Genomic DNA, 25,003 nt, shown 5'->3' with positions numbered 1-25,003 from the left:
TATTACATTTACTGTAGCAGTTTAAATTTTTTAGATCTTTGGAAAAATTGGTCAGAAGGAACAGCGCAGAAGTCCTCCATGCCTACAGTGACCCTCAGTAACAGGTGTATGTTGGTTTGCTCCCACAAGTTCCCCTCACAGATGACTTGCTGTTGTTTATTCAGTTACATTGAAATGTGTTTGTAGTATCAGTTTCAAGGACAAACAGCTAGATGACAAGTGTTTACGAGTCATAGACTGAAGAAAATCAAACCAAATATCAAAATGTACTCCTTTATTGTAGATGAATTCAGAGTTTGGAATCATGCAATGTACACATTTCTGGTTTTCATTTGAAATGTGTTTTAACTTGACTCATAGGGGTTATGTATTGTGTGTAGACAGATGACAAAAAACTACATTATTTTCAATTAGACAGTAAGGTTGAAAAGTGAACTGTTTGTAAGGGTATGACCACTTGTTGCCAGGCACTGCTTTCCGGTTGTTGATTTACAGGAAATCATAGATGTTTAACGCAATGCTCGAGTATGAATAGCGGTGCATCGCTTATGAGACGACAAGCTGTGCAAACGGAAGGCGTGCCTCTTGTGCAAAGTTTCTCCCTGTGAGTTTATAAACTCCCCCTTCTGCACTCCTCCTCTTAATTTCCTTGGCTCTCTCCTCTAGATCTCTCATTGGGTTCTGCACTGGGACTGAGGCAGTCAAGGCTTGGATCAGCTGAGCTGTGCAATCGTTCTAAGCAGGTATGTTTGAATTCTGATCTGCGGTCAGCTTTGAATCCACACCTCTACATTAACTCTTTAATAAGAGGGTTAGATTACTGATTAGTTTTTTCCTACAGACGATACACATAGGTTTGTCTTATAGGGACATACTCAGTGGAACTGTGACAAAAAACAACAACTGCTGTCTCACTGGGCCTTCCTGATAGGTTTCCACAGGTCATCTAAAGGCCAGGATCATGGAGAGCATGGACTTTGAAAAGGAAGAGAAGCGCTATTGTGTCCGTGGGAAGCATGTGGCTATAATCTGCCTAGTTGTGGTGGTCTCTGCTGTAGCTGTGGGGCTTGGGGTGGGCCTAACGCGACCTGACACCTCTCCAACTCCAACTCCGCCCAAGCCTACCACTAGCCCTGAGCCTCCTCCGGCTGACAGAGGGCCCTGTAAGCCATCAAATCAAACCAATGGGGAATGGAAGAATTTCCGTCTGCCCACCTATGTGAAGCCTGTGCACTACAACCTGCATCTGGAGCCTGACCTGACTACCGACCTCTATACTGGGAGTGTGTCCATCAATCTGGAGGTCACCCAACCTACACGCTACCTGTGGCTACACATCCGAGAAACGTTTGTCAACAGCGTTCCTAAGTTGGTGTTGAAAAATGGGCAGGATCAGAAGGATCTGGCAGTGAAAAGTTGCTTTGAATACAAACCACAGGAGTATGTGGTGGTAGAGGCTGTGGAGGAATTGGCAGCCACCAAGCCAGGCGAGGTGTACGTTCTTACCCTGTACTTCCAGGGCTGGCTCAATGGATCTCTGGTAGGCTTCTATAAGGTCACGTATGAGGAAAATGGAGCTACCAAGTAAGTTTTATGTGTTTGTGTTTGTCTGTATAAATGATTTTCTACTCTGTGTGAGACAGTAGGAAATAGGGTTCTTGTTTGAAGAATTTGCTTAAAGGTTTGGGATTATTCTCTCCTATTTAATGCTTTTTACAACTTGAACATAGCAAAAAGATTGAGACAATACTGGTTAAGGGTGCTGTCGATTTATGAGAACAGAGCTTCTTGACACAAAACTGTAGTTAAAGTTTACATAAATCTTTAACTTTGTATCTTGCTCTGTTGAAATGTATACTGCATATGCTCCTTTCACACATACATAGTTATAAAATCTTCTGTCATATCTATGAAATACGAAGGGAAATGGAGGACTATCTGTTTAAAATAGTGTGTTTTGTTGGGATAAAATAAGTTTAAGTGCCATTGTGTATTAAATTAATCTGTGCATAACATTTCAAAGACAAAGAAGACACATTGTAGCCCCATCACAGCAATGCACAGTAATGCATTGCTGTGATGGGGCTACAATAATGACATTATTGGGCTTATTTTCCATGATTTTACAATATATCACAATATGTTTTCAAAGCACAGGTACAGTATAGAAAGCTACAATTGATAATGATGATTACAGTCCTGAATTGTGTTCATACTGCTGAATATCAGGCATTCATTTCTTTTTCCAGAAAGATTGCTGCCACTGACCATGAGCCAACTGATGCCCGGAAATCTTTTCCTTGTTTTGATGAACCAAACAAAAAGGCCACCTACAAAATCTCCATCATCCATGATAAATCTTACACAGCCCTCTCCAATATGCCAGTGGAGGTACATTTATATTCAGCCTCAGTGCTTATGGGTGTAGAATCCCCTTTACAGAAGAATCATGGGTTTACAGGACCCTATAGATGGCTACACATAATGTATGGTATATACTGTACATTAATTTCAGTATGTATGTATGTATGTATGTATGTATGTATGTATGTATGTATGGAGTTTGAGTTTACTCCCCTGTGTTTAATTTTAATTGGAGACAAAGGTTTCTGTGGCTTGAGTCTTATCAAGAATCTAAACGAGAGTGAGAGAAAGGAGTGAATGCTGTGAATGCAAATCCAGGAGCAATCCATCTTCTTCCCATGTCCTGTTGAGTTGGGAACATGACCCAAAAATAGAGGCTCATTAACCCACAGTCGCCTTTCTGTTCCAGGGCACCCCTGAAATACTTCCTGGCAATAAACTCAGAACCTCCTTTCTCAACTCTGTTCCAATGAGCACCTATTTGGTATGTTTCGCTGTGCACCAGTTTTCCTTTGTGGAAAGAATTTCCTCTCGAGGGATTCCAGTAAGTATAAAACATTTTCTTTAGAATTTTTTTTTACAACTAACAACTGCCTTTTAGTTAATATAATATACTGAAGATTGTGTGCGTCAAGTAAAACATTATGTGTCATCAGGAAAATCGAAATTGTAAAACTTTAAGTTGGCCGATGATTGTCTTTTCTAAATGAAAAAATGACACTTTCAACACATTCACTCACACAAATTAATGATAACATTGTGTAATCTGTTTTCTCTTCTAATGAAATCTGTTATTCTTTTCAAACAGCTGAGAATCTATGCTCAGCCTTTACAAATAAAAACAGCAGAATATGCCGCTAACACAACCAAAGTCATTTTTGACTACTTCGAAGAGTATTTCAACATGTCATACTCAATCGCAAAGCTAGGTATGTTATTGTGTTGCATAAGACTTATAAATGAAATCATACTGTAAGAAACAAAAAGTCAACATTTGATGTAAATGATTATTTTATTCTATCAGATAAGATTGCTATTCCTGATTTTGGCACGGGAGCCATGGAGAACTGGGGCCTGATAACATACAGAGAGACCAACCTCCTCTATGATGAGAATGAATCTTCCTCTTATAATAAACAACGTGTGGCTAGCGTTATCGCCCATGAGCTGGTTCACCAGGTAAAATATACAAGAGTGTATCATGGCAACTTTCATGGTTATCTATTGACTTACAAGATAAAATACAAGATAAAAGTAATAGTGCGGTTGGCTGATGGGATTAAGCAATGTTTTTTTGCAACAGATCAAACACCTTCAGAAATTTGTCAGTGAGTTATTCAGTTAAGATTTGTCATGGAAATCCTTGACTTTAACGTCAACCTTTTGTACAAACGTCTAGCATTACGGTAATCCATCATGTCATTTTATGATATACCTTATCATTATACCACCTGAGCTGTGCAATAAGGGCATAAAGTTGTCCATTAAGTTTCATGAACTGTTCAAAGTTGCGGGAATAGCCACAATGACAGGTTATTTCCTTTCCTTGAATGAGGAACAAAGACGAATGAACAAAAGGTGAACTGTTTGTATTAATATACAGCATGGCCAGTATATACTTCTTGATCAAATATAATTTCTAATGTAACCCCCCCCCCCACATAATTACTATTCTCTAAGACACCTCCTCCTAGCATTCCCACAACTTGCTTGCCCTACAGCAAGTAAGTACTGAACAAAATATTGATCCTCTCACTCCCACCTACACAAATACTAACTCACACACTGAGGATTTTTAAAAGAATCCACCCTGTGTGATGATTTATCTTCCTCTTGCAGTGGTTTGGGAACATTGTGACCATGGATTGGTGGGATGACCTTTGGTTGAATGAGGGTTTTGCCAGTTTTTTCGAATACATCGGTGTTGAGAATGCTGAGCCTACATGGAAAATGGTGTGTTTTTTCTAGAAACTTGAGGCCTAATCTGTAAGAATTAACTTTACAGTTGTGAAAGCTTAAAAAATGAATACAAAAAAAACATTTTTATGTAAAACTTTAACAAAACATTTGGTTGTTTAACCAATCTTTCCATGGTGTTTAAAAGCGTGACATCATGATCATCAGTGATGTACTTCCGGTCATGGTGGATGATGCCCTTCTCTCCTCTCATCCAATCATTGTGGATGTGTCAACTCCTGCTGAGATAACCTCTGTGTTTGATGCCATATCCTACAGCAAGGTAATCTATAATAATGTAATTTCACTACAATATCACAATATAGTGCCCCACATGCATTGTGCTTCTGTAATTTGACAGTATTACAGTAGACTGAATGTGCTGTCAGCTCAAATTAATAACTGTACTACAGTAATGTACTATTTCAGTTGCTTTTAAACAATATACAATAAAGATACAGGGCAAAGCTAATAACAATATCAATGCTGGTGATTGTCATTGCTTGTTTATCCATTATGTATTGCAACAAGCAGTGTGTCTATGTACAATTGATGAGAGGGGTATGGTGTTTAATTAGTGTGTTACATTCAAACTCCACTGAGTGCCACATCAACTTTTTTACTGCAAGTTTATACCCAATATTACTCTCTCATTATGTTCCTAGGGAGCTTCAATTCTTAGAATGTTGGAGGACTGGATGGGTCGAGATACTTTCAGAGATGGCTGTCGAGTAAGCAAAACATCAGATCAAATACACTAAACTTATTTGCCACTCTCATTGCATGGTGTACGTATAAAATGTTACACTAATCTTGAGTCACATATATTATGGCTACAGTATATAGTCATTATGTTAGCTTCACATTAAAACACTTAGTCAAAATGTCAGATCAGATCACAGTACATCCAGTTGTAACATGCCACGTAAGTATTTTATTATTCACCTCTTTAATAACAATGATAACAGTACTTTTTCTGTTTCCCTGAGCAGAAATACTTGAAAGACTATCACTTCATGAATGCCAAAACAAAAAATTTCTGGGATTCTCTTGCTGAGGTATGTCAGAGTTGTAATCCTTGCAAACCCTTTCTCAAAACATACGTAATTACCCAAAAATGTTATGATAAGCCATTTTTAAATCTTTCTACATGGTAATTTAGCTATTGAATTCACAATTATTATTATGAATTTGTTAATCACATGGTTTGTTTTGAATCAGTGGATCAATTAATTAAATCTATGTTTTTGTAAAAAAAAAAACTAAATTAAAAAATTAAGTGAAGCGATTGGGGTTGGCAATGTCATAGAGGAAAAAAACTAAAACATACTGAGTAAAATATCTCAATAAATAAGAATTTAACCTACATCTACAGTCCAACATTAGATAAAATAGTCTTTAGATGTTTTTCAATACACATTAGCCCATGCTCATATCTGCATGCTCCCGTTTGTACTCATACATGGAAAGGACACACTACCAATCATCCCTCAAAATGTGTTTCTAATAAATGATCTTGGGTCATTTATTAGGATCATCTATATGGGTATTGTTATTTAGCACTGTCAAAAAGGTAGCTTTAAAATGTAACTTGCCACCTACTCAGCCTTTAATGCACTTTTGTTCATATTGTATCATTGTGTGTAAATTATACTGTAGGTAAGCAAGTTGCCAGTGGCAGAGGTAATGGACACATGGACTAAACAAATGGGCTACCCTGTGTTGGACTTGGCCATTGTGGGGACTCAAGCCAACCTCACCCAGAAAAGATTCCTTCTTGATCCTAATGCAGATGTTACCCAGCCCCCCTCACCACTTGGGTCAGCAATTCAGAAATCAAGACCCTATTTGTGATTAAATATTGCATACATTTTGTTGTAATGTACATTTGATTTGAGGGCAAAACATATTCTGTACGGTTTATTTTCAAATCAATTAATGGGAAATTTCCAAGTCCATATTTTAAGGTGTAAATACATGTATGTTTTGTTATGGGTTTGATGTTCAAGAATCCAGCCAATGTTTTTATTTTTTTTACAGATATAAATGGAACATACCTGTGACTTGGCACTCGGTGAATAGTGAGAAGAATATGTCAATTATGTTTGACAAAGATGCAACAGGTATTTTTTTTTTTAATAATATAAGCATGTTATATATAGAGTGATATATACATATATACGTATGTATGTATATATATATATATCTATATATACATACATACATGTATATATATAATGCTTCACTTCCTATATCAATGTGCAATATTAAACAATTGCAGTACATAGTTTTTTGTGCATTGTTAGGCAAAACCATTAATCTCTATTTTGCAAAAAATATTTTTTGTCTCTTCTAATAACTTTACTATTCAAATTTAGAGTTGACTCTGCTAGACTACTCGATCAATACAGATGGACTCCTAAAGGTCAACAACGATCATATTGGATTCTATAGAGTCAATCATGATAGCAATATGTGGAGCACCATAAGTCAAGAACTCCAACGAAACCCCCTGGTAATTATATTGTATAAACTGAAAATATTCTTATCATAGATAAATCACATGTTTTGATTGTATTGCAGTCCATCACTGAGTACATTTAGAGGGATAAAGTGTAATATTTTATAGCGATTAACAACCTGTAAAGAAAGAGATTTTATGATGTCAAATTTGTATTGTAGCAGCACTGAATGCCAATCACTTAACATTACAGGTAGAAATCATTGTAATATATTTTGATTTTTACTAGGAGTTTGATGCAGCAGATCGAAGCAGTTACATTGATGATGTATTTGCTCTGGCAAGGTAGGCTGACAAACATGGAAACATTTGAAACAACTGAAACTGAAACAGACAAACATTTTTGTCATAAATCCGTAGAAAGAATTAACAAACTTCAAGATTTGTTGTTATTTTCGTTTTAGGGCAGATGTTGTGGATTATGGCAATGCATTTAACCTAACAAAATACCTGAGTCAAGAGACAGAATACATTGTTTGGGATCGAGTGTCATCCTCCATTGCATATGTCAGAGACATGTTGTCAAGCGACAGTGTTCTCTATCCAAAGTTTCAAGTGAGTGTAATTAAAGATGAAAGAGAGGTTTAATTTACAATTGAGCAATGCCTTCTACTGAGCGAAATATCAAGCGACACTTTAGGGCTACTCAACTGTTTTTGCAGATCTGCATTAAAATACTTAATAATCCAGATTCTAATGAGTAGCTCATCTAATTAATAATATTTATTGACTATAACCATACACCATGAGTGCAAAGACAGTCATTCTTCTAGAGCATTTGAATAATTTCACGTCACTTATTTTTTTAACAGATTTTGTTCCGTGAGCACGTGCGTGTCATTTCCAGGCGTCTGGGTTGGAATGATATTGGAACTCAAAATGAGAGGTATGAGTGATAATTGGATAGGGGGAAAGGATCATATCGGATCACCTGTCCCAGGGTTGCCACAATTTCAAGACATTGTAACTGGTAATGTGTGTGGTATGTCTTGTTGTAATTCATTTTGATTCCCACAGGTTGCTGAGGGAAACCGTTTTAGGAATTGCTTGTCAAATGGGTGATCAAGAAATGCTCAGTAATGCGTCTGCTATATTTTCTAAATGGATTACAGACAACATAAGGTAAAATAAAATGAAAAATAATCTTATACAGATGTTATTCTGTATAATCACACTATGTGTATTGTAGGACATTCAGGGAAATACATTCCTATTGTACGTATAAAACAAATGATTTTATGATTACACAGATTCCTGGCATTACTATACTCTTTATATATTTTGGCAGGTATTCCAATAGTCATTGTTAATACATGTCTACTCATTTAGTGTGATATTCAATTTGGAGCACTGAGTATCACAAACATTATGAATGTGAAACTAGGGATTTACAACCCCCTCTGCCTCACTCAACATTGGTGTCAGTAGGTCATTGGCCATGATGACATTCAGAGATGCACCCATAGAATAAACTATTACATCCACAGCACTTCACTTTAGATAACCTTAGCTTAGTTTCTCTTATAGAGATATAAAAATGTGTAGAAAATGTTACTACAGCTCATCTAGAAAATAGGCTTGAGTACCACCGTTAGCAATTTAACCTCACATCCCTTTAACTGCAGTTGGAGCCGAATGGTACAATATGCTATTGTGGCAATGTATCATGGACAGTATTCACCTTGTCTTTTTGAAGTCTGATGTTTGACCCATAGAACCTTCATTGCTTTGTGGTCTTTTATCCTTTGGCAGTGTGCAGGTTAACTTACGTCTGCTTGTGTATCGCTATGGCATGAAGAATTCTGGCACAGAGAAAGAGTGGAATAAAATGTTTGATATCTACCAAAAAGCAACCTTGGCCCAAGAAAAGGACAAGCTTCTTTATGGACTTGCATCTGTTGAAAACGTCACTCTTCTTTACAGGTAAAGAACACATTTTCATTCTAAATGTTTTATGTCATGTTAACCCTCCTATTGTCTTAAGAAATACTAACATTTATTACCTTTCTGTCACAGTGACTTGGGGTCCAACTGATCTCATAACTCAACTAAAGTTTTGAATACAAAAGTAAAACAACATCAGCTGCTTAGTTAAGCTCTTTCTCTAGCATCCCCCATGATAAAGCTAAAAATAAATGAATGCCAATGAGAACACATCAACTGCCCCATGGAAGCGTGTGAATTGGAATTTGGTGATTTCACTGATTTCAAGACAAAATCACAACCATATAATGTAAACACACACCTAATTCAAACCAAGACCCTATCAGTATTGATAGGGTTTATACTTTTTTTGTGGCAGCTACACTGAAAATGATTTGAAATCCCCAAATTTAAACTCTTAGGGTTATTTTAGGAATCTACTCAGGAGGCCATGTACTGAGACTAATGTTTAAAATAATTTTCTTAGGTTTGAACATGATTTCAGGTCATTGTGACCCCAGGACAATAGGACGGTTAATTCAACATTTGTCTCAGTTTAACTATCTGTGTTAACATGCCATATTTAAGTTGTGTATTCAGCCTACAAACAATTATTTCCAACTGGTTAGTTAACTCAATTCTATTCCATCTGGTGCACTTTATTAATCCAAAAGAAATTCAAGAATGTATAATACTTTGACTTTATGCTAAGAGTCTGAGGATTCTGTGTGTTATCTTACAGGTTACTTGAGGCATCTAAAGATGAAAGTATTGTGAGGAGTCAGGATCTGTTCACTGTGGTCCGCTACGTCTCGCTGAATAAATTAGGCACAACTATGGCCTGGGACTGGGTCACCCTCAATTGGAACTACCTTGTACAGAGGTAAGCTAATATAGTAGTAGCTACTGTATAATACATTTTAATATAACCTTTTAAATATAGGCCATTTTATGTCAACCTTATTCAACATGCAAAACTTAGCTCAGCTGAAGACAGATCATCTGAATAGGTAATAATGCACAAAATCATTGAGATTTTAAAGTCCAAGACAATTGTATCTGTGAGTAAATGTTTGTGTAAACTTATTTAGACACTGTGCTTCTTTTTATGAATGAGAAATCTTGATGCAAGTTGTGTTTGTTAATTCTCCTTGTCATAGATACACCATCATGTTGTGTATGTTAATTCACCTCGTCATAGATACACCATCATGTTTTATATGTTAATTCTCCTTGTCATAGATACACCATCATGCTGTGTATGTTAATTCACCTTGTCATAGATACACCATCAATGACAGAAACCTGGGGCGTCTGCTGACCCGAATTAGCTCAACCTACAACACAGAACTTCAACTGTGGCAGGTAAGAATAGTTGCTGGTAACAACAATGTAGATGATATTCTACTATATACCCTAATTCCACGTGTCTAACAATCGATTAAGATTATGTTTTGTTGACGGTTCCTCAAGGTGTCGTATGGTGATGACATTGGTACATACTAGTAATATATTTTCCCAAACTAACGACTAGATACTAAGTAATAAATCTTTGCTCACAGTCAATGGTAAAGTATCGCTGGCAAGGCTGTGGATTGTATAGAGATAAATCCTCCAGACATATCTCTGTATTTAATTTATGTTGTAGTCAAGACTCAAAGAAGCTGTTGTATGTGATCATTTTATTAGATGGAGCACTTTTTTAAACTTACACCTAACGCTGGTGCTGGAGAGATGCCCAGGCAGCAAGCTCTGGAGACGGTGAGGAACAACATTGAATGGGTCAGGAGGAACAAGGAAGAGATCGGTATATGGCTGGAAAGCATTGCCCCCTCATAATAATATTCTCAAATAAAAAACTGGATGACAAATTTTTGGGGCGCAAAGTGTACACGATGTGGCTAGTGTTGACCTAATGTTAAGTACACATTAGATTTATGTGACACAGATAGTGGTACTATGTCTCATGGTAATAACTTAGCCACAACACAACTTGATTTCTTGTAATTTGCCAGAAAGGAAAATATATTAAAATATAGTTTAATTGGGTAGGTGGTTAATTTATGAGATAGTTCAATCATAGTTGATGTCAATATACGTAATTCTAAAAAAGAAATTGGTTTGAACATTGGAATCACTCTCATTCAACTGTTCATCTTAAAACAGCCTAACAAAACACCAAAAGATTTAAGAGGGATTGTTGCAATAAGCGGATCATTGTTCTACAGTATTTATATGAATTAGGTATGCAGACAAGGTCTTTGATGCATTTATTCATGTTTTTGTAAATACTGTTAAAAAATAAATCACCCAGCACGTCATTACACATTATTGCACACATTAAATATGATTTACTTTATTGTCCTATGAGTTACATTGTACGGATTTATGTAAAAAAGGTTCATTTGTAAGTTCTTTATTTAAGAAACGTGCATTTGTAAATTGTTTCAGAAATCAGCTAGCAACTATGAAATTGTAGAATGTATGATTAAAGTGAAAACGCTTTCTTGTCATCAGTATATAAATGTATATATTATGAGGGACCAAAAAGGAAATCTCTAAACGTATAAATATATTTTATAAAAGAAAAATAAATCTGTGCTCTCCATCCAATTCCAGGACCCTGCTTTCGTGACTTTTCCTAGATATGTTTTATCACCCAGTTGTTTTCAAAATCACACCAGGAAAAGCTAGTTGAAAGAAATGTCTATAAATAAATATTTCTACTGTGGCCTCCCACTGCGAGGATACTCGTTGCCCTGGCGACATCTGCAGTCCTCATGCTTCCTTGCAGCATGCCTAAGGCACTAACATGCAGATGAACAGGAACCCTGGCCATCTTTCTTTTTGTGTGAGTCAGCTAAAAGCAGTAAGCTATCAGTGTTGTAAGTGCATGTCCATTCATTGTTTATGGTTCATTGAACAAGCATGGAAAACATTGTTTAAACCCTTTACAATAAAGATCTGTAAAGTATTATGGATTTGCACAAAATGATCTTTCAAATACAGTTTCTTGAAAAAGGGAGTTTATATATACCATTACCTGGTACCCTGAGTTTTTTGGGGAAGCTTCTCTTTCTTGGTTACAAGCCAATACCAAATAGTTTGGATACCAAAAGGTGACGAGAAAAGCCTGCAGACAACTGATTGGTCAGTGAGAAATGCGAAAAAGGGACAGCCCGCACAAACCTGCCATTTTTTAATGTCTACTTCACAGCGGTCTATGATGGCAGCTCCATTTCTTTCTCCCACTCCCCTCTCTTCCTGGACCTCTTGGTTCAGCCTAATAAGATAACTGAGATCTTTGCCCGAGTGCTCACATTTTCACCTCCGTGAAAACATGCCCCCAGGAAGTTGACCTTAGTAAGGGTGATGCTCTCCAGCATCCTCACAAGCATAAAAAGCTGAACGATTTATTCAATCTTAGCTTATTCCACACACCTCTTAAAAAGTAATTGGAGATCATTTGATTTCAAGCAATCCATAATCCTCCTTTACTTTGACTAAACCTGTAATTAAAGGTGTCTGAAATATAATAATTACTTATTCCACCAGTTTGAATAGACAAAACAACCCCTTATCCTGTCTGGTGTCAACATGTTTACTGCAATGAGCAAGGAGAAAAGAAAGCCATAAAATGTTCTAAGCATTAACAATCTCAAGGCTACATCTTGAGACATTTAGAGACATTGATGTCACCATGTCCATACTAATATTATGTGTAAATAATATGTGATGAAGCCAATGGTACTGTGGTCAGTCTTCCTGGAATGGGTTCATCATAATTCTGGATTGAAGTGGCCAGCAAGTCCAGATCTAAAACCATAAAAACCTGTGGAGAGACTGAAAACAACAATTGTGAAAATGCACCCTTCATCGGCAGTTTGCACAAAAGTGGGCTATTAATACTATTAATAGAGAATTTCAGGAAGCTCATACAAGGCAATAAGAAACATTGATTATTTGTGTATATGTGTATATATATATGCAGTATTTGCACCAAATGTTATGTTTATTGTATAATTTTGGCAATGGTATTTCTTTTTTCTTTTCTTATTTTAAAATGGTCTATTCAGTTCAGAATAATAACACAGGTTCTCTGAACAGTGTTTGTATAAGAATTGCTAAAAACCTAAACACATCTGTACATTTCAACTTAATTGCAGGCATTTTAAAACATGGAAAGGTGGTATCAAATATTTTGTCCATAACTGTGTGTTCTGTTACAACCACTGGTCTAGGTACTGTCAAGGTCGTTTCACATCAGTTCTCATGAAGGAAAAGATTAAAAGAGTTACATACTTTCGACATATAGTAACACTGCTCCTGTCCTCAGTAATTGTTCTTGATTTTTCTATCAATGGCATCAATATATATGGGGCACAATGTCTCCAGTTGAAATAATCTTTCATCATTGGGTCAAAGGGAGCTGGGATATTGTCATAGGGACTTGATTGTTGATTGTGATTCTTTGCCTGGTTTGACATCGGAGCATTCCTGTGATGGCCCTTCTGAACCTGAATGAAACAAAATTCCCAGAATACTGTAAAACAAATACTGTACATAGCCTCAGATCATTTCAAATGCAGCTATCAAATAGAAACCCTGCATCCAATTCCATTATTTGTTCAAACCTTATGGTTGTACTAGAAGCAGCCTTGTTTACATTGAGTCGTACTTTAGAATACAAATGTATTTAAATAAGCAGGACAAAATTATCTTACTTTTTGTTGGCGATGACATAGATGCATGGATTATAAAACGTAGAGGATTTAGCGAAGAGAGGAGCAATTATGGCCATGGGTGCTGGTATCTTTTTGGGGTCTCCGAAAGATGCCCAGAGGCACACAATAGAGTATGGTGACCACGCCACCAGGAACATTACAATCATCAGAATCGACATCTGGCAATAAACAAAATAAATAATGGTTAATGTAGCTAACTCTCAATAAAATCTCCTGAGATGGCATGAAAAACATCAAGTAACAGGAGCATTCGCAATTAGAGGGCTGCAAGAGAGTAGCGGCAGCGTCACAGAGCTGGTGACCTTAAGGGCCTCGTGTGAGTGTTGATATTTAGTTAGAAAGTTAGCTGTATTGTAATTCTAGCTCACACACTTGTAAGGTTTTTGTTTTTTGTTACCTGTCAATTCTTTAAAGCGGGGGCTCACCTTTGTCACATCCATCTGATCTGACCAGTCCATGTTGATGGTATCTAAGCAGTTGCTGGCTTTGTACCTCTTCATAGTGACAGACACACTGTAGTAGCAATAGAACATGACTGACAGGGGGATGATGAAGTTCACACAGATCACAGCCATGGTGTAAGAGATGAATGAGCTGGGGGACAGAAAGTAGAGATTTGGTTATGGTCATAATGTTTGTAACCCATACTGTACTGGTTGCACACAATTCACAGCAAAATACAAGAACCATATTTAATCGCATTGTACTTCAATGTACTGTACACTGCAGCCCCACCAACAACGGCAATTCCATTTCACAAACCTCCCACAAACATGACTAGTGCTGCTACCAGCTAGCACATCTCAGGGGAAGGTAGTCAGACCATGTAGACCATACCCCTCCCTGTGGTACATCACAACATCTCGAAAAGGTACTCGCATTTTTACTTATTGGCTAAAATGATCAAAAAAGGCCTTTAACTCACGCATCATTGTTTCTCCAATCGATGGTGCAGGTGGCTCCAGTAGGGTCTGGGGCATAGCCTGCCCAGCCAACGATTGGCATGGCTGACCAGAAGACAGCATTCAACCATGCCGCCAAGATGAGGAGAGTGTATGATCGGGTGGTCATTTTCTGCCCTAACCACCAATTAGAAACACATGGTCAATGTTTTAAGTTCAAAAAGCAACTTTCTGAGAAATGCTTTGGTAAACCAGTCTCTTCTCAAGCTCTCATTTATTGTCAAACTTCACAGCTCAGTCTCGAGGATTAAATGGTTTTAATCCTCGAGAGCGCAGCCTGCAAGGAGGCTGCGCTCTGCTTCCCCTGAGTTTTGAGATTATTTATTTCACCTGTTGCTTGTTTGACCCATTTTAGCTTCCTATTTAAAACCCAGTGTTTTGGTAGCTTCTTTGCGAATTCTTACTGATTTCTTAAAAAGTCAGTCTGAGCCTTGTTACATTCTGTTTTGTCCGTTTCTCTGATCGACCACTTGCCTGTCTTTGACCACGAATGTGTACCGACTTTTGCCTGTTCCTGGACTACCCCGTTAAATAAAACACCTCTGCACTTGGATCCGAGTCTGTTCTGATTACACCCAGATTCAAATCCCGCTCTGTATGTTGCTTTGCAGTACATCTCTAAATGAATATGTTACATACCTATGTCAGGTCTGCAGATGGATAGGTAGCGATCAATGGCCACCACAGTCAATAGTCCAATACTAGCCATCCCAAAAAATATGTTGAGGGCTGCATAGATCTTGAGGTAGAAAAAGGGTATTACAATTTAGTAAACCTTCTTTTATGTTTTATTATGTTTCGGGTGTCTACACTTCACCATTGTAATTATGTTGGATGTCAACATTGCCGTCCATAATGAAAAGAAGCTTTCTGGAAGTTTTCTGTGAAATTTATTTGGGGCCATTTTAATGTGACTGATCAATATCAATTCCCATATCTAAGCAGAGGGACGAAGTGCTAAACTTTTGGGAAATAACCACTAACCCTTGTTCAGCTAACACAACAATCTAAGGGCCTGATATAAACCTGGTTCCAATTGGGGTTTTCTGAGGTCAGGACCTCAACCCAGGATTAGTATCACATGACATCACACCACTTTGACACTACGCTCCTCATTGACATTGAGTGAACGTTTACAACACTATATAAATGTCCACTGTAAAATTCCCAAACTTCCTGCACCATGTTTATTTGAACCATATTTGAATCGTTATTATAAAACTATTTTAGTATTAATTTTCATAATAACTTGGATTCTGCTCTGACAAATACATGTGTTGAAGATTCTACTATGCATATTAAAGAATGAGAAAATAAAGTATTAATAAAGTTTACCAACCTGACAACCTGTGTAACCAAATTTCCAGCTGCCATGGAGGTCAGATGCTGCAGACATAGGGTATCCAATGCCAGCCACTCCAATATCAGTAAATGCTAGGTTAATGATGATGGCGTTGGTGGCATTGCGCAGTTCTTTAAACTTCACAAACATCAGCAGCACCACAATATTACTGGCTAAACTGACGACACCTGAGAGAGCAAAATTAAATCTTAAGTATGCTTGGTACACGAAAATATTACTAAAGACATTAATAATGAACATTATAAGGCGAGAAACTGTCTGAGAATGTCACATTTCCTCTGATATTGATGCTTTCACAAGCTCTAAATAAGGAAGATGTCTGTTTTCTTTTATTTCAAGAAAAGAAACCCTGTATTTCTAATACAATACTTTGCCTAGTGGAGGTCATTTATTATTAATTAAGACTGTTGAGTAGGATTGTTTCTCAGCAAACTAATAATTACCATGAACTAGTATAGATAGTCCACATACAGTATAGATATTCCACATATTTAAATTTTAGGTCCCTATATGTTTATTGTATGCACCTTCCTGCCAAAGCAAATTCCTTGTCTGTGCAAACTTTCATGGTGAATACATCCCATTCTGATTGTCCATTCTGAACTAGCTTGGTGACTGGTTCCATAATGACTTCAGCTGCCGAAACAGTAGGGGAAAGCTTAAGCTGACTTGAATCGATTCTTATGAAATCATTGCTGCCAACAGGCTTGCAGTGTACTTTGAAAATGAGCCAAATCACAAAGTACCAATGTTTTTTCACCACCTATAAAATTGGAAGGTTTGATGACAGAGGTCAAAGATGACAAGTTTGATTGGTAAAAAAACAATGTAGATCAAAAAGTAAAACAAACTGGTTGTTGGACAATGGCTGCTTCACCTCTTGTTTTACTCTCTGAATAAAAGAAAAAGGGAATAGGATAGTGGATGGTTCGTGGTCATCACAACACTAACACCAAAACTACCACAAATTAAGATACAAGAACATCTATCAAAGATATTGATGGTCAAGTCAAAGGGAAAAAAATACAATTTGAGTGGCAGTACATTACCATACTGAATGTGTACCTGCAGTAATAAGATATCCAGCCACTATGTTGTGCTCAAATTGTGTAAAGGCACTCTTTCCTCCATAGGGAATGGCCTCCCCTGAGGTATTGAGTCCAGACTCCGTTTCCATGATCCGTAGAAAAAATACTCAATAGAAACAGAAAAGCGAAGAAGTCAGTGAAGTAACGTCAAAGTGAACTCTCATTGATTACTCAGAAACTGAATGGTCCATGCTCATAGATAGAAGCAGTGAATCAGCATATTGCTTGTCTAAATACAGGGTGTGTATGCAATGAGTTTAGAGAGAGAGTGAGTGTGTGTTAGGGATTACAACATTCTCTTTCCCCCAAAATTTCCCAACACTGTGGAGGTTGTTTGTGCATAGCATGGGTAATGAGTGAGAATACACAAGAGCGGATTACCAGTCACATGGAATGTCTTTATGGTGGGGTTGAATCCCATGTGACTCCCGACTTAACATTTTCTTTCGGTTCAACAACGGAAAAGTATTGTTGTGCTTTTTATTTCTGGTGGTGAGTGCCTGGGCGATGCCCACTCCTTAGGCTAAGTATGGTTAACGTTACCGGTAACAAACGACAGACTTTACTATGTTTTGGATCTCTGGATTAGTGTACAGATGATACAAAAACACAATGGGTTCTGGCTCCAACCCAAAAGTAACATTCCATCGCAGTGCCTAAGTACATTCCATTCTTGATTGAATTGCTACTTTATTCTCCTTTGAAATCGTTATATTATGGATATTGTGGCAACAACTGAGTTCAACAGGGGTGTTCCACACTTAATTAAGTATCACGCAGACCACAGGCGAAGGTGAGCCCTACTGGACATACCTGGCCCATGATCACCCTTCCCAGGGTGTGCTTGGGGCGCGGTCGATGGAATTGCCCAGGGCTTCCCCTGGGCTGGATTCAGGGTCACAGTATGTTAAGGATATGAAATGGATATTTTAAAAGCAAATGGTCTTCAGGGAACATGGACTATTGTGGACTATCCCAGCATTACATAAATCATACATGTCAGATGACACCACAAAAACAAGGAGGTACATGCGAAATGGTTGTCAGAAAACCATCAGAGGTTGCTGTGATGAAGTGGCACTACAACAAGGCCGTTCTGAAGGCCTCCAGGGTCCATGGGATAGAGCCCCAGGACAGCTACATGAGATGATCAGCGAAAGAGAAGTGTCATTTTACTTTGCATAGACCCACTGTTGTGGCTGAGTACAGCAAACACATGGGTGGAGTTGATTTGTGCACAAGAAAATGGACCATCCGGTCCAGCATTTCTTTAACCTGGCTGCCACAGACAGTTGTATCAAGTGCGGGTCAGACCACCAGGTTCACTGGGAGACCAGAGAAGGAAAGGCTGAAGAATGTTGACTTCAAGCTTTTGCTGGCTGAAGAAATTATTGCTCAGGGACAGGGTGGGTGAGGTCAACAAGATGGCCAGTGATGATGATGACATGAGCACTGATGATGAAGAGTACATTCCAACAACAAAGAGAAATCCATATGAAAATGAGTACTACAACATAAATAGAGGCCTATTATGTAAACCCAATGTAGCCTACACTACAGATGATAAAAAAGTAATAATAATTGAGACTGGACATACGGATTTGAAATGTTCACTGAGGGAGGGAGAATAAAACCTGAAGGTGGCAGTAATGCATGTATGTGGATGCCAACTGCTTCCAAACATAATTGAAAAAGATCCTGCATTTCGGAATTTTGCATCGGGGTCTTTGTTTCAACCGAGAACGGAGTAGAGGGTGGGGGCTTAATGGTTCTAAAAGTGCTTCAGTAACCAGGCAGTAAAAAGGTGCGTTCGACTTCGCCTGCAGCCGCCTGCAGCCCGGCTGACTTGAAGCAGCCAATGGCATTCTCAGATTCAAGGCAGCCGCGCGCTGCATGAAGTCGAACTCACCTAAAGTAACGGTCCAAAAACGGCACAAGCCTCGGTACACGGCTACACGGAAACGATAGCAACTGCGGAAGTAATCTACTCAACAGACGCTTTTCGAGACTTCGAGTAGCAATAATCACTAGTTACAACTAGGTACACTTTTCAGCGGCAAGGTAGCTGGCAATTATGTTAATGTTGTAGGTTACTACACAGTCGCTAGATTATCAATTAGTTAACGTTACTACTAGTTAGCTAGGCTAGTATCGAGTGACAGTAGTGAGACGGTGGTAGTGCTCGAGAGCTGGCAAGACGCTGCATCGACATGATCCACCCGTATTAGCTAGTCAGCTAACGCTAGTAGGCTAAGTTAGGTCCGAACATAAGTTTTTTTGACCTAGCTAATTGGTTAATTTATCTTCGTTTCAGCTGCTGTTTGTTGGAACTGTCTGGAGGCGTACAAGCCTCAATCAAAAAAATCTACAATGCGACTTGTTATTCTGGAGGACTATGATTTGGCTTGCGAATGGGCAGCGAAATATATTCGCAACAGAATCGTCCAGTTTAAGCCCAATGCAGACAAATACTTTACTTTGGGGTTACCAACAGGTAAACACGTTGGCACTAAAACGTAAAATAGATCAACTGACCACGTACGTTTACATTCTAAATTCATTTTCCAGGTAGCACTCCATATGGCTGCTACAAAAAGTTGATCGAGTATCACATGAGTGGGGACCTCTCTTTCAAATATGTGAAGACCTTCAACATGGATGAGTATGTGGGTGAGTTTGCACCAAGTTAAATGTAGATCACTTTGGCCAAGTCACAGTAATGACTGAGAAGTGGCCTATGCAGTAGCATTGCATGGGTTTCCATCAAATAAAAACGTAATACTTATTTGAACGTTTATTATGTGTTGCTGCATACTTTGTAAGCATTGTTTATTTATGTTTTACTCCTAGCTATAATGTGTCATCAAAGCAGAAGCTCTGTCTGCTTCCACTGTCAATTACATTTAGTCATTTAGCAGACGCTCGTATCCAAAGCAATTAACTATTTGGTAAACGTGCACAGGCTCGGACCTGCACCTGTTGTGATAAAATCTAGTTATTAAATTGTTACAAATCTGATAGAGGACAGTAAAATAATATTAAAAACAGGAAATGTAAAATTAATTAAAATATTAAAATAAAAACTAGATCAAGTTTGTCAAGAAGACAAACATTATGTTGGCTTAACTTTCAAACTTTAAGCTTTGAACATTAAGTTTAAGGATGTATATAGATAGATACATTCATTGATTGGACAGACGTGATTTAAATTGGAGTGAATTGGGTGTAAAGCAACCAGTCATAATGTGCCAATTGCCTTAATGGTGTGGGGTTTTGAGGAACTGTATCAACACCATACCAACTATAGCAAACCAACAGAGATGATCAACAGGGACAATGATGTGATTGTAACTCCAGCCAACAAGCATTCAGGGGTCAAAAATAGTCTGTCAGCTTTTTTGTGGGTGTGGAGTGGACATATCTAAACTTGTTGTCTCCGTTTCTGTAGGTCTTCCTCGGGATCATCCTGAGAGCTACCACTCCTATATGTGGAACAATTTCTTTAAACATATTGACATCAATCCTGCCAATGCCCATATCCTTGATGGCAACGCAACAGACCTGGTGGCAGAGTGTGAGGCCTTTGAGCAGAAGATTTCCCAAGCAGGAGGAATCGACCTGTTTGTAGGGGGTGAGATTTATATACATGCCTAGTTATTTCATATTGATATTAAACACGTTTGTGTTTTGCTCCATGGTTTTGAAGTTAACTATGGGGAGAGTAACTTGCATACAAACTAGAATAATAATATAAGAATAATTCAGACACGCACCAAGTAACCTTACAAATTAATTGGACAATTATTGGGATTCTCTTTCACCAATGGAAGATATCAAACCCATAAACCTGAATTTAGTGAAAAGTATTTTTCTGCAATGATTACCTCAAAAAGATTTTAAAAATAATATAAAATTAAACAGTAAATTTTAAGTATGCAAAGTATGCAAATTTGATCTTGGTAATTTCTCCTCCCCTATTTGTCTAGGGATTGGACCTGATGGCCACATTGCCTTCAATGAGCCAGGCTCAAGTCTCGTATCCAGAACCAGAGTCAAGACTCTTGCCAAGGACACCATAGTGGCCAACGCCCGTTTCTTTGGCAATGACCTATCCAAGGTCCCTACCATGGCTTTAACAGTGGGTGTGGGTACTGTTATGGATGCCAGAGAGGTAAGCTTGGTTCAAGTACAGCCAGAAGCCACATAAGACTGGTGTCAATAACTGTTGTTTATACCATATTCTCAATATGAATGTTATCAATATTGGGAGGCAATGGGTCAAATCAAAAACTGCCGTTTTACCATGTGCAGCCAACAAGCACAACACCCTCTATAGCGTTTTAGGCATTCAGAAGTGATGATCAAACTTAATGCCAATCACATGATGATTTATTTTCTCAGGTCATGATTGTCATCACAGGTGCCCACAAAGCTTTTGCTTTGTATAAAGCAATAGAAGACGGTGTTAACCATATGTGGACTGTGTCAGCCTTTCAGCAGCACCCCCGTACCATTTTTGTGTGTGACGAGGATGCCACATTGGAACTGCGAGTCAAAACGGTCAAGTACTTCAAAGGTGAGGATGGCAAGGGGCAGGATCAAAGGGTCCAAGGATTGGGTCTAATATGACCTAAAATAACACAATGCTAGTGTCTCAATTTTTGACACTGTAACTTTGTGTAAAACTGCTGAGAAATTCTACATTCTCTGGACATGTTCAATTTTGTATAGTGTTCGATCTTGAGTTCCATTCCTCTTAAGTTATGGAGTTTAGTAACATCTGTTACAGTTTATGCACTTATTTCTCTTCTTTTTTTTCTTTGGTGAGTCACTTGAGTTTGGAAGGATTAGTAAAGATAAAGGATATGGTCACATCCTGACTTTACAGTGACTTTACTGTATCTGCTGTTCATAGACCCGGTGTGATTTAGAACATTTTAAAATTATAACAAATTCACATTTAGGAAAAGTCAAGAAAGCAGTTGGATCAAAATACATTTTCTTTGTCAAATGACTGGCGCTTGGGGCTTTTAGTGTTAATCTACACTCAGTTACCAATCGACAAAGTAAAAACATGTAAATTAGCTATTTCAATTGGAGATTTTTCATGATTTTACCTTTACTTTGATGTGGCTCTCCAAATTGGTGGTCAGGTGCATCCAGTTTGCTTTACTTATACTTGAAATATGTCTAGAACTTGATTAGAGTCCATCTGTGGCAAATTGGATTGGACATAGTTTACAAAGGTACACATGTAGGTCTCACAGTTCATTACGGTATAATTTGAAGCACTGATGGTAACGCTATGTATCACGATATGAGTTTTTCTTTAAATTTCCAGTCCATTCGTTTCAATAGAATGCAATCCACACTATTATAATAAGCATAATAACAACAAATTGCCCAATCCAGTTCATGCTGAATACGTTTTATGTCAACACTATTTCCCAAGGTCAATTGTGAAATTAAGTTTTACTCATTTTCAGGTCTGATGCATGTTCACAACAGACTGGTGGACCCAGTGCTCAGTATAAAGGACCAGTGAGTGGATGGTGAGACCAAGGCAGATATTTTGTACCTCAAAACGTAAGATGCGTGAATTCAGATACTGTAATTATAACCAAGGTGGCTGTTTGGACAATCCTGCGATTCAGCTGTCAGTTGTGCTGGCTTCTGTACATCTACTTCTGTACCCAGCAGTTGACTTATGACTACTGTGTCATTATTGCATTGGTTAGACTCTAGCTTGGTACGTTCTATTAGGGTATTACAAAAGCTTATTCTGTGACTGCATATGGCATGGCCAGAGTTGGCCAACCAATCTCTGGAGGGCAAAGACACTAATCAACCAATCATAGTTCTTAAGTGTTGAATATATCATGTCACATGTTTGAATGTAGCAATTTAATCCCGACACCTTGCCAAAGCAGATATCGGCTTGGAAGACTAATAAACACAGATAAGGTTTAATAAGCATCTGTTGTTCACAGGTGTTTCAAAATGTCTAGTTAAAACCACTCAACCTATTCCTTTCACTTATTTGGTATCATTTTATGGCACTATGATTGGTTTCCCAATCTGTTTGTCAGGAAATCAGAAACATGTGATGCTGGAATGATAATTTTTATAGTATACTGTACACAAGCTACAAACAGCTGCAAAGATTTTGCAGTCTCATCATTTTGGAACTAAAATGTGTTTTCCCAATAGTAGAGACTACATAGAAGCAAAAGGATTTCAAACATAAATATAGCTTCAAGCAACTGTTGTTACGGGCTCCTCCATAGGGGAAAAGGTGAAATAAGGCTCACATACCAATGAGTATTTGGTGAGGTTACATAGAGATTCTTGAAGCAATCCATCTGCCAGCTCATTTAATATAGTTTCAAAATATTAGCCTACTTTCCATCTTTTCGATAATCTTTTTGTGGTCATGCTTCGGCTGTTTTTCTGCAGGCGTCAACAACGTAGAGTGCTCCTCAATGTTAGCAAATTTAAGTCACTAAAGGAATGTGGCATTGATTTGTGTATAACCTACCATTTACTTAAAGATGTTCACAGTAGAAAAAAATCCATCATGGCAGACTTGATGGACTTGATGGATGAAAAATGTGCCACCTTTCAGAAATGTAAGTTACATGGGGTGGAAAGGCCATCGTTTTGAAAATGAAACTTGAATGTGAACTGTAGCACCCCTTGTGGCTGGATCTGGTTTTACTGTATCGGTGTGCAAAAGTTTATAATTTTAGGTCAAGTATTTTGGGAGTCATTTGCCGTCTTTGGGCCAAATTGTCTGTTACAATGTTATTTTCCTGTAAGTAGATTCCTGTTTTTGTACATTCCATGTTCAGTCTTCTCAATGCACCAATTATTTTCACACAAGTCTGTGCTTCAGCAGTTACTTAATAGATGTTGCATACAACATGCTATCTTGTGACTAATAAAGATAATTTTGAAGAGGACTCAATTTTCCTATTCTTTTCAGTATGATAATGAAACGATTACAAACTGCATAAAGATTTTAATTGGACTATAGCAGACATAAGTGTGAAATATTTTACTTACCTGAAATTGAGAAACGTTTGTATATGGATTCCATGGTCCATTATGGATTGTATTCCATTTTGGAGAAGAAAGTCTTCCATTATCTGGTCTGCTTAGATTACGTGATTTCTTTTCAACCCTTCCACACAAGAATGTGCAGAATATCAAACATACTTTTTCTATACGATTCCTTGTGGTATCACTAACATAAAAACACAAGAGGTCACTGCTCAGGTTCAACATTTGTGGAGACATTCTGTGGGGTTTTAGATGGTAACCTAAATGGACAGTGTATACTGGGTGGTCACCCAGACACATCTGAAACATGCTTAGAACAGTTTTACTTTATGGTTTGGTCTATTTTACTTGTAGAACCAAATTTATTACTGGCACAACATGAGGCCACCTAAGAAGAAGTGAATGCATTTGAATGGACAACCATGTCAGCCATACATGAGATGATTATTTTAGTTCATTGTAGTAATTTAGAAGTAGTAAACTACCAGTATACTAGTTAGGAGTAGCTGTCTCAATTTGTTTTCTGAAACGAGTCGTCCTCTGTGTGTAGGCTGTTTATGTAAATGTGTGCTTCCTGTACCTAGAAAAGATCACAGACAACAATGTGATATCCTTCTCTGTTAATAACATGACTAAATGTAAAGTGAACCACAGCTCATTCTGAACTGCTTCAGTGATCAAGGGGGATGCTGACAACATCTGACACGGCAAAAATCCTTTCCAGACCCATGCCCTTTTCCCCTTGCCCCCCCCACCCCCCCATCGTTACATTCCTTGGGAGCTTTTAAAAGCAATTTTCTCTAACAATAAGCAAAGATATACCTCTGTCTTTTCAGAACAATATTAAAGCAAGGATGCTGGATACATATTGGTCTTGTTAAAATGATGGGGTAAGGGAACAAGCAACCCATAGGGGGTGCTATAATGTTAAAAATAAACAAACTATAAGCCCGACTGCCCCATGTGACCTAAAGATTAAAAAGATATTACAGATTTTCCTTCCACCACACTGACCTAAG

General features: G+C 37.9%; 3 protein-coding genes across 5 annotated transcripts; 2 read left to right on the top strand and 1 right to left on the bottom strand.

Moving 5' to 3' along the window:
• Positions 1 to 655: 655 nt before the first annotated feature.
• enpep (glutamyl aminopeptidase) lies at positions 656 to 11,071 on the top strand. Its single transcript, XM_062470123.1, has 21 exons — positions 656 to 743; positions 932 to 1,584; positions 2,250 to 2,391; positions 2,774 to 2,908; positions 3,173 to 3,293; positions 3,389 to 3,543; positions 4,204 to 4,317; positions 4,469 to 4,603; positions 4,986 to 5,051; positions 5,313 to 5,378; positions 5,980 to 6,140; positions 6,361 to 6,443; positions 6,699 to 6,835; positions 7,071 to 7,126; positions 7,246 to 7,396; positions 7,654 to 7,727; positions 7,859 to 7,963; positions 8,594 to 8,764; positions 9,507 to 9,647; positions 10,048 to 10,129; positions 10,454 to 11,071. The coding sequence occupies exons 2-21, from the start codon at positions 962 to 964 to the stop codon at positions 10,601 to 10,603; spliced, it is 2,868 nt and encodes a 955-aa protein (XP_062326107.1). The 5' UTR covers positions 656 to 743; positions 932 to 961; the 3' UTR covers positions 10,604 to 11,071.
• An 806-nt stretch (positions 11,072 to 11,877) lies between these two features.
• rrh (retinal pigment epithelium-derived rhodopsin homolog) lies at positions 11,878 to 17,176 on the bottom strand. 2 transcript variants are annotated; one of them, XM_062469476.1, is made up of 7 exons: positions 16,900 to 17,176; positions 15,811 to 16,001; positions 15,111 to 15,210; positions 14,435 to 14,588; positions 13,935 to 14,103; positions 13,489 to 13,667; positions 11,878 to 13,281 (listed from the first exon to the last, which is right to left on the bottom strand). In XM_062469476.1, exons 1-7 carry the CDS (start codon positions 17,009 to 17,011, stop codon positions 13,176 to 13,178), a joined length of 1,011 nt encoding a protein of 336 aa, XP_062325460.1. In that variant the 5' UTR covers positions 17,012 to 17,176; the 3' UTR covers positions 11,878 to 13,175. The 2 variants fall into 2 exon arrangements, with proteins under 2 accessions (XP_062325460.1, XP_062325462.1); XM_062469478.1 differs by having other exon boundaries at positions 16,884 to 17,004.
• Positions 17,177 to 18,819: 1,643 nt separating this feature from the next.
• Positions 18,820 to 23,884, top strand: LOC134026642 (glucosamine-6-phosphate isomerase 2). Of its 2 annotated transcripts, none has more exons than XM_062469531.1 (7): positions 18,820 to 18,963; positions 19,237 to 19,416; positions 19,491 to 19,592; positions 20,371 to 20,553; positions 20,909 to 21,093; positions 21,324 to 21,498; positions 22,409 to 23,884. In XM_062469531.1, the coding sequence occupies exons 2-7, from the start codon at positions 19,293 to 19,295 to the stop codon at positions 22,465 to 22,467; spliced, it is 828 nt and encodes a 275-aa protein (XP_062325515.1). In that variant the 5' UTR covers positions 18,820 to 18,963; positions 19,237 to 19,292; the 3' UTR covers positions 22,468 to 23,884. The 2 variants fall into 2 exon arrangements, with proteins under 2 accessions (XP_062325515.1, XP_062325514.1); XM_062469530.1 differs by having other exon boundaries at positions 18,820 to 18,983.
• Positions 23,885 to 25,003: the final 1,119 nt, after the last annotated feature.

Source organism: Osmerus eperlanus, chromosome 9 (assembly GCF_963692335.1).
Source record: "Osmerus eperlanus chromosome 9, fOsmEpe2.1, whole genome shotgun sequence".
In the NCBI taxonomy this organism is placed as follows: Eukaryota; Metazoa; Chordata; class Actinopteri; order Osmeriformes; family Osmeridae; genus Osmerus; species Osmerus eperlanus.
This window is presented reverse-complemented; position numbering and strand designations above follow the sequence as displayed.

Excerpts from the sequence above, each read along its gene's own strand:
- rrh (XM_062469476.1), bottom strand. The coding sequence starts at position 17,011 with ATGGAAACGGAGTCTGGACTCAATACCTCAGGGGAGGCCATTCCCTAT. Across the intron at positions 15,211-15,810 it reads TTGGTTACACAGGTTGTCAG|ATCTATGCAGCCCTCAACAT; the intron begins GTTGGTAAACTT and ends TTCTACCTCAAG. Across the intron at positions 13,282-13,488 it reads TATGTCATCGCCAACAAAAA|GTTCAGAAGGGCCATCACAG; the intron begins GTAAGATAATTT and ends TGTTTCATTCAG.
- enpep (XM_062470123.1), top strand. The coding sequence starts at position 962 with ATGGAGAGCATGGACTTTGAAAAGGAAGAGAAGCGCTATTGTGTCCGT. Across the intron at positions 6,141-6,360 it reads CAGCCCCCCTCACCACTTGG|ATATAAATGGAACATACCTG; the intron begins GTCAGCAATTCA and ends TTTTTTTTACAG. Across the intron at positions 7,127-7,245 it reads GATGTATTTGCTCTGGCAAG|GGCAGATGTTGTGGATTATG; the intron begins GTAGGCTGACAA and ends TTTTCGTTTTAG.
- LOC134026642 (XM_062469531.1), top strand. The coding sequence starts at position 19,293 with ATGCGACTTGTTATTCTGGAGGACTATGATTTGGCTTGCGAATGGGCA. Across the intron at positions 19,417-19,490 it reads TACTTTGGGGTTACCAACAG|GTAGCACTCCATATGGCTGC; the intron begins GTAAACACGTTG and ends TTCATTTTCCAG. Across the intron at positions 20,554-20,908 it reads AATCGACCTGTTTGTAGGGG|GGATTGGACCTGATGGCCAC; the intron begins GTGAGATTTATA and ends CTATTTGTCTAG.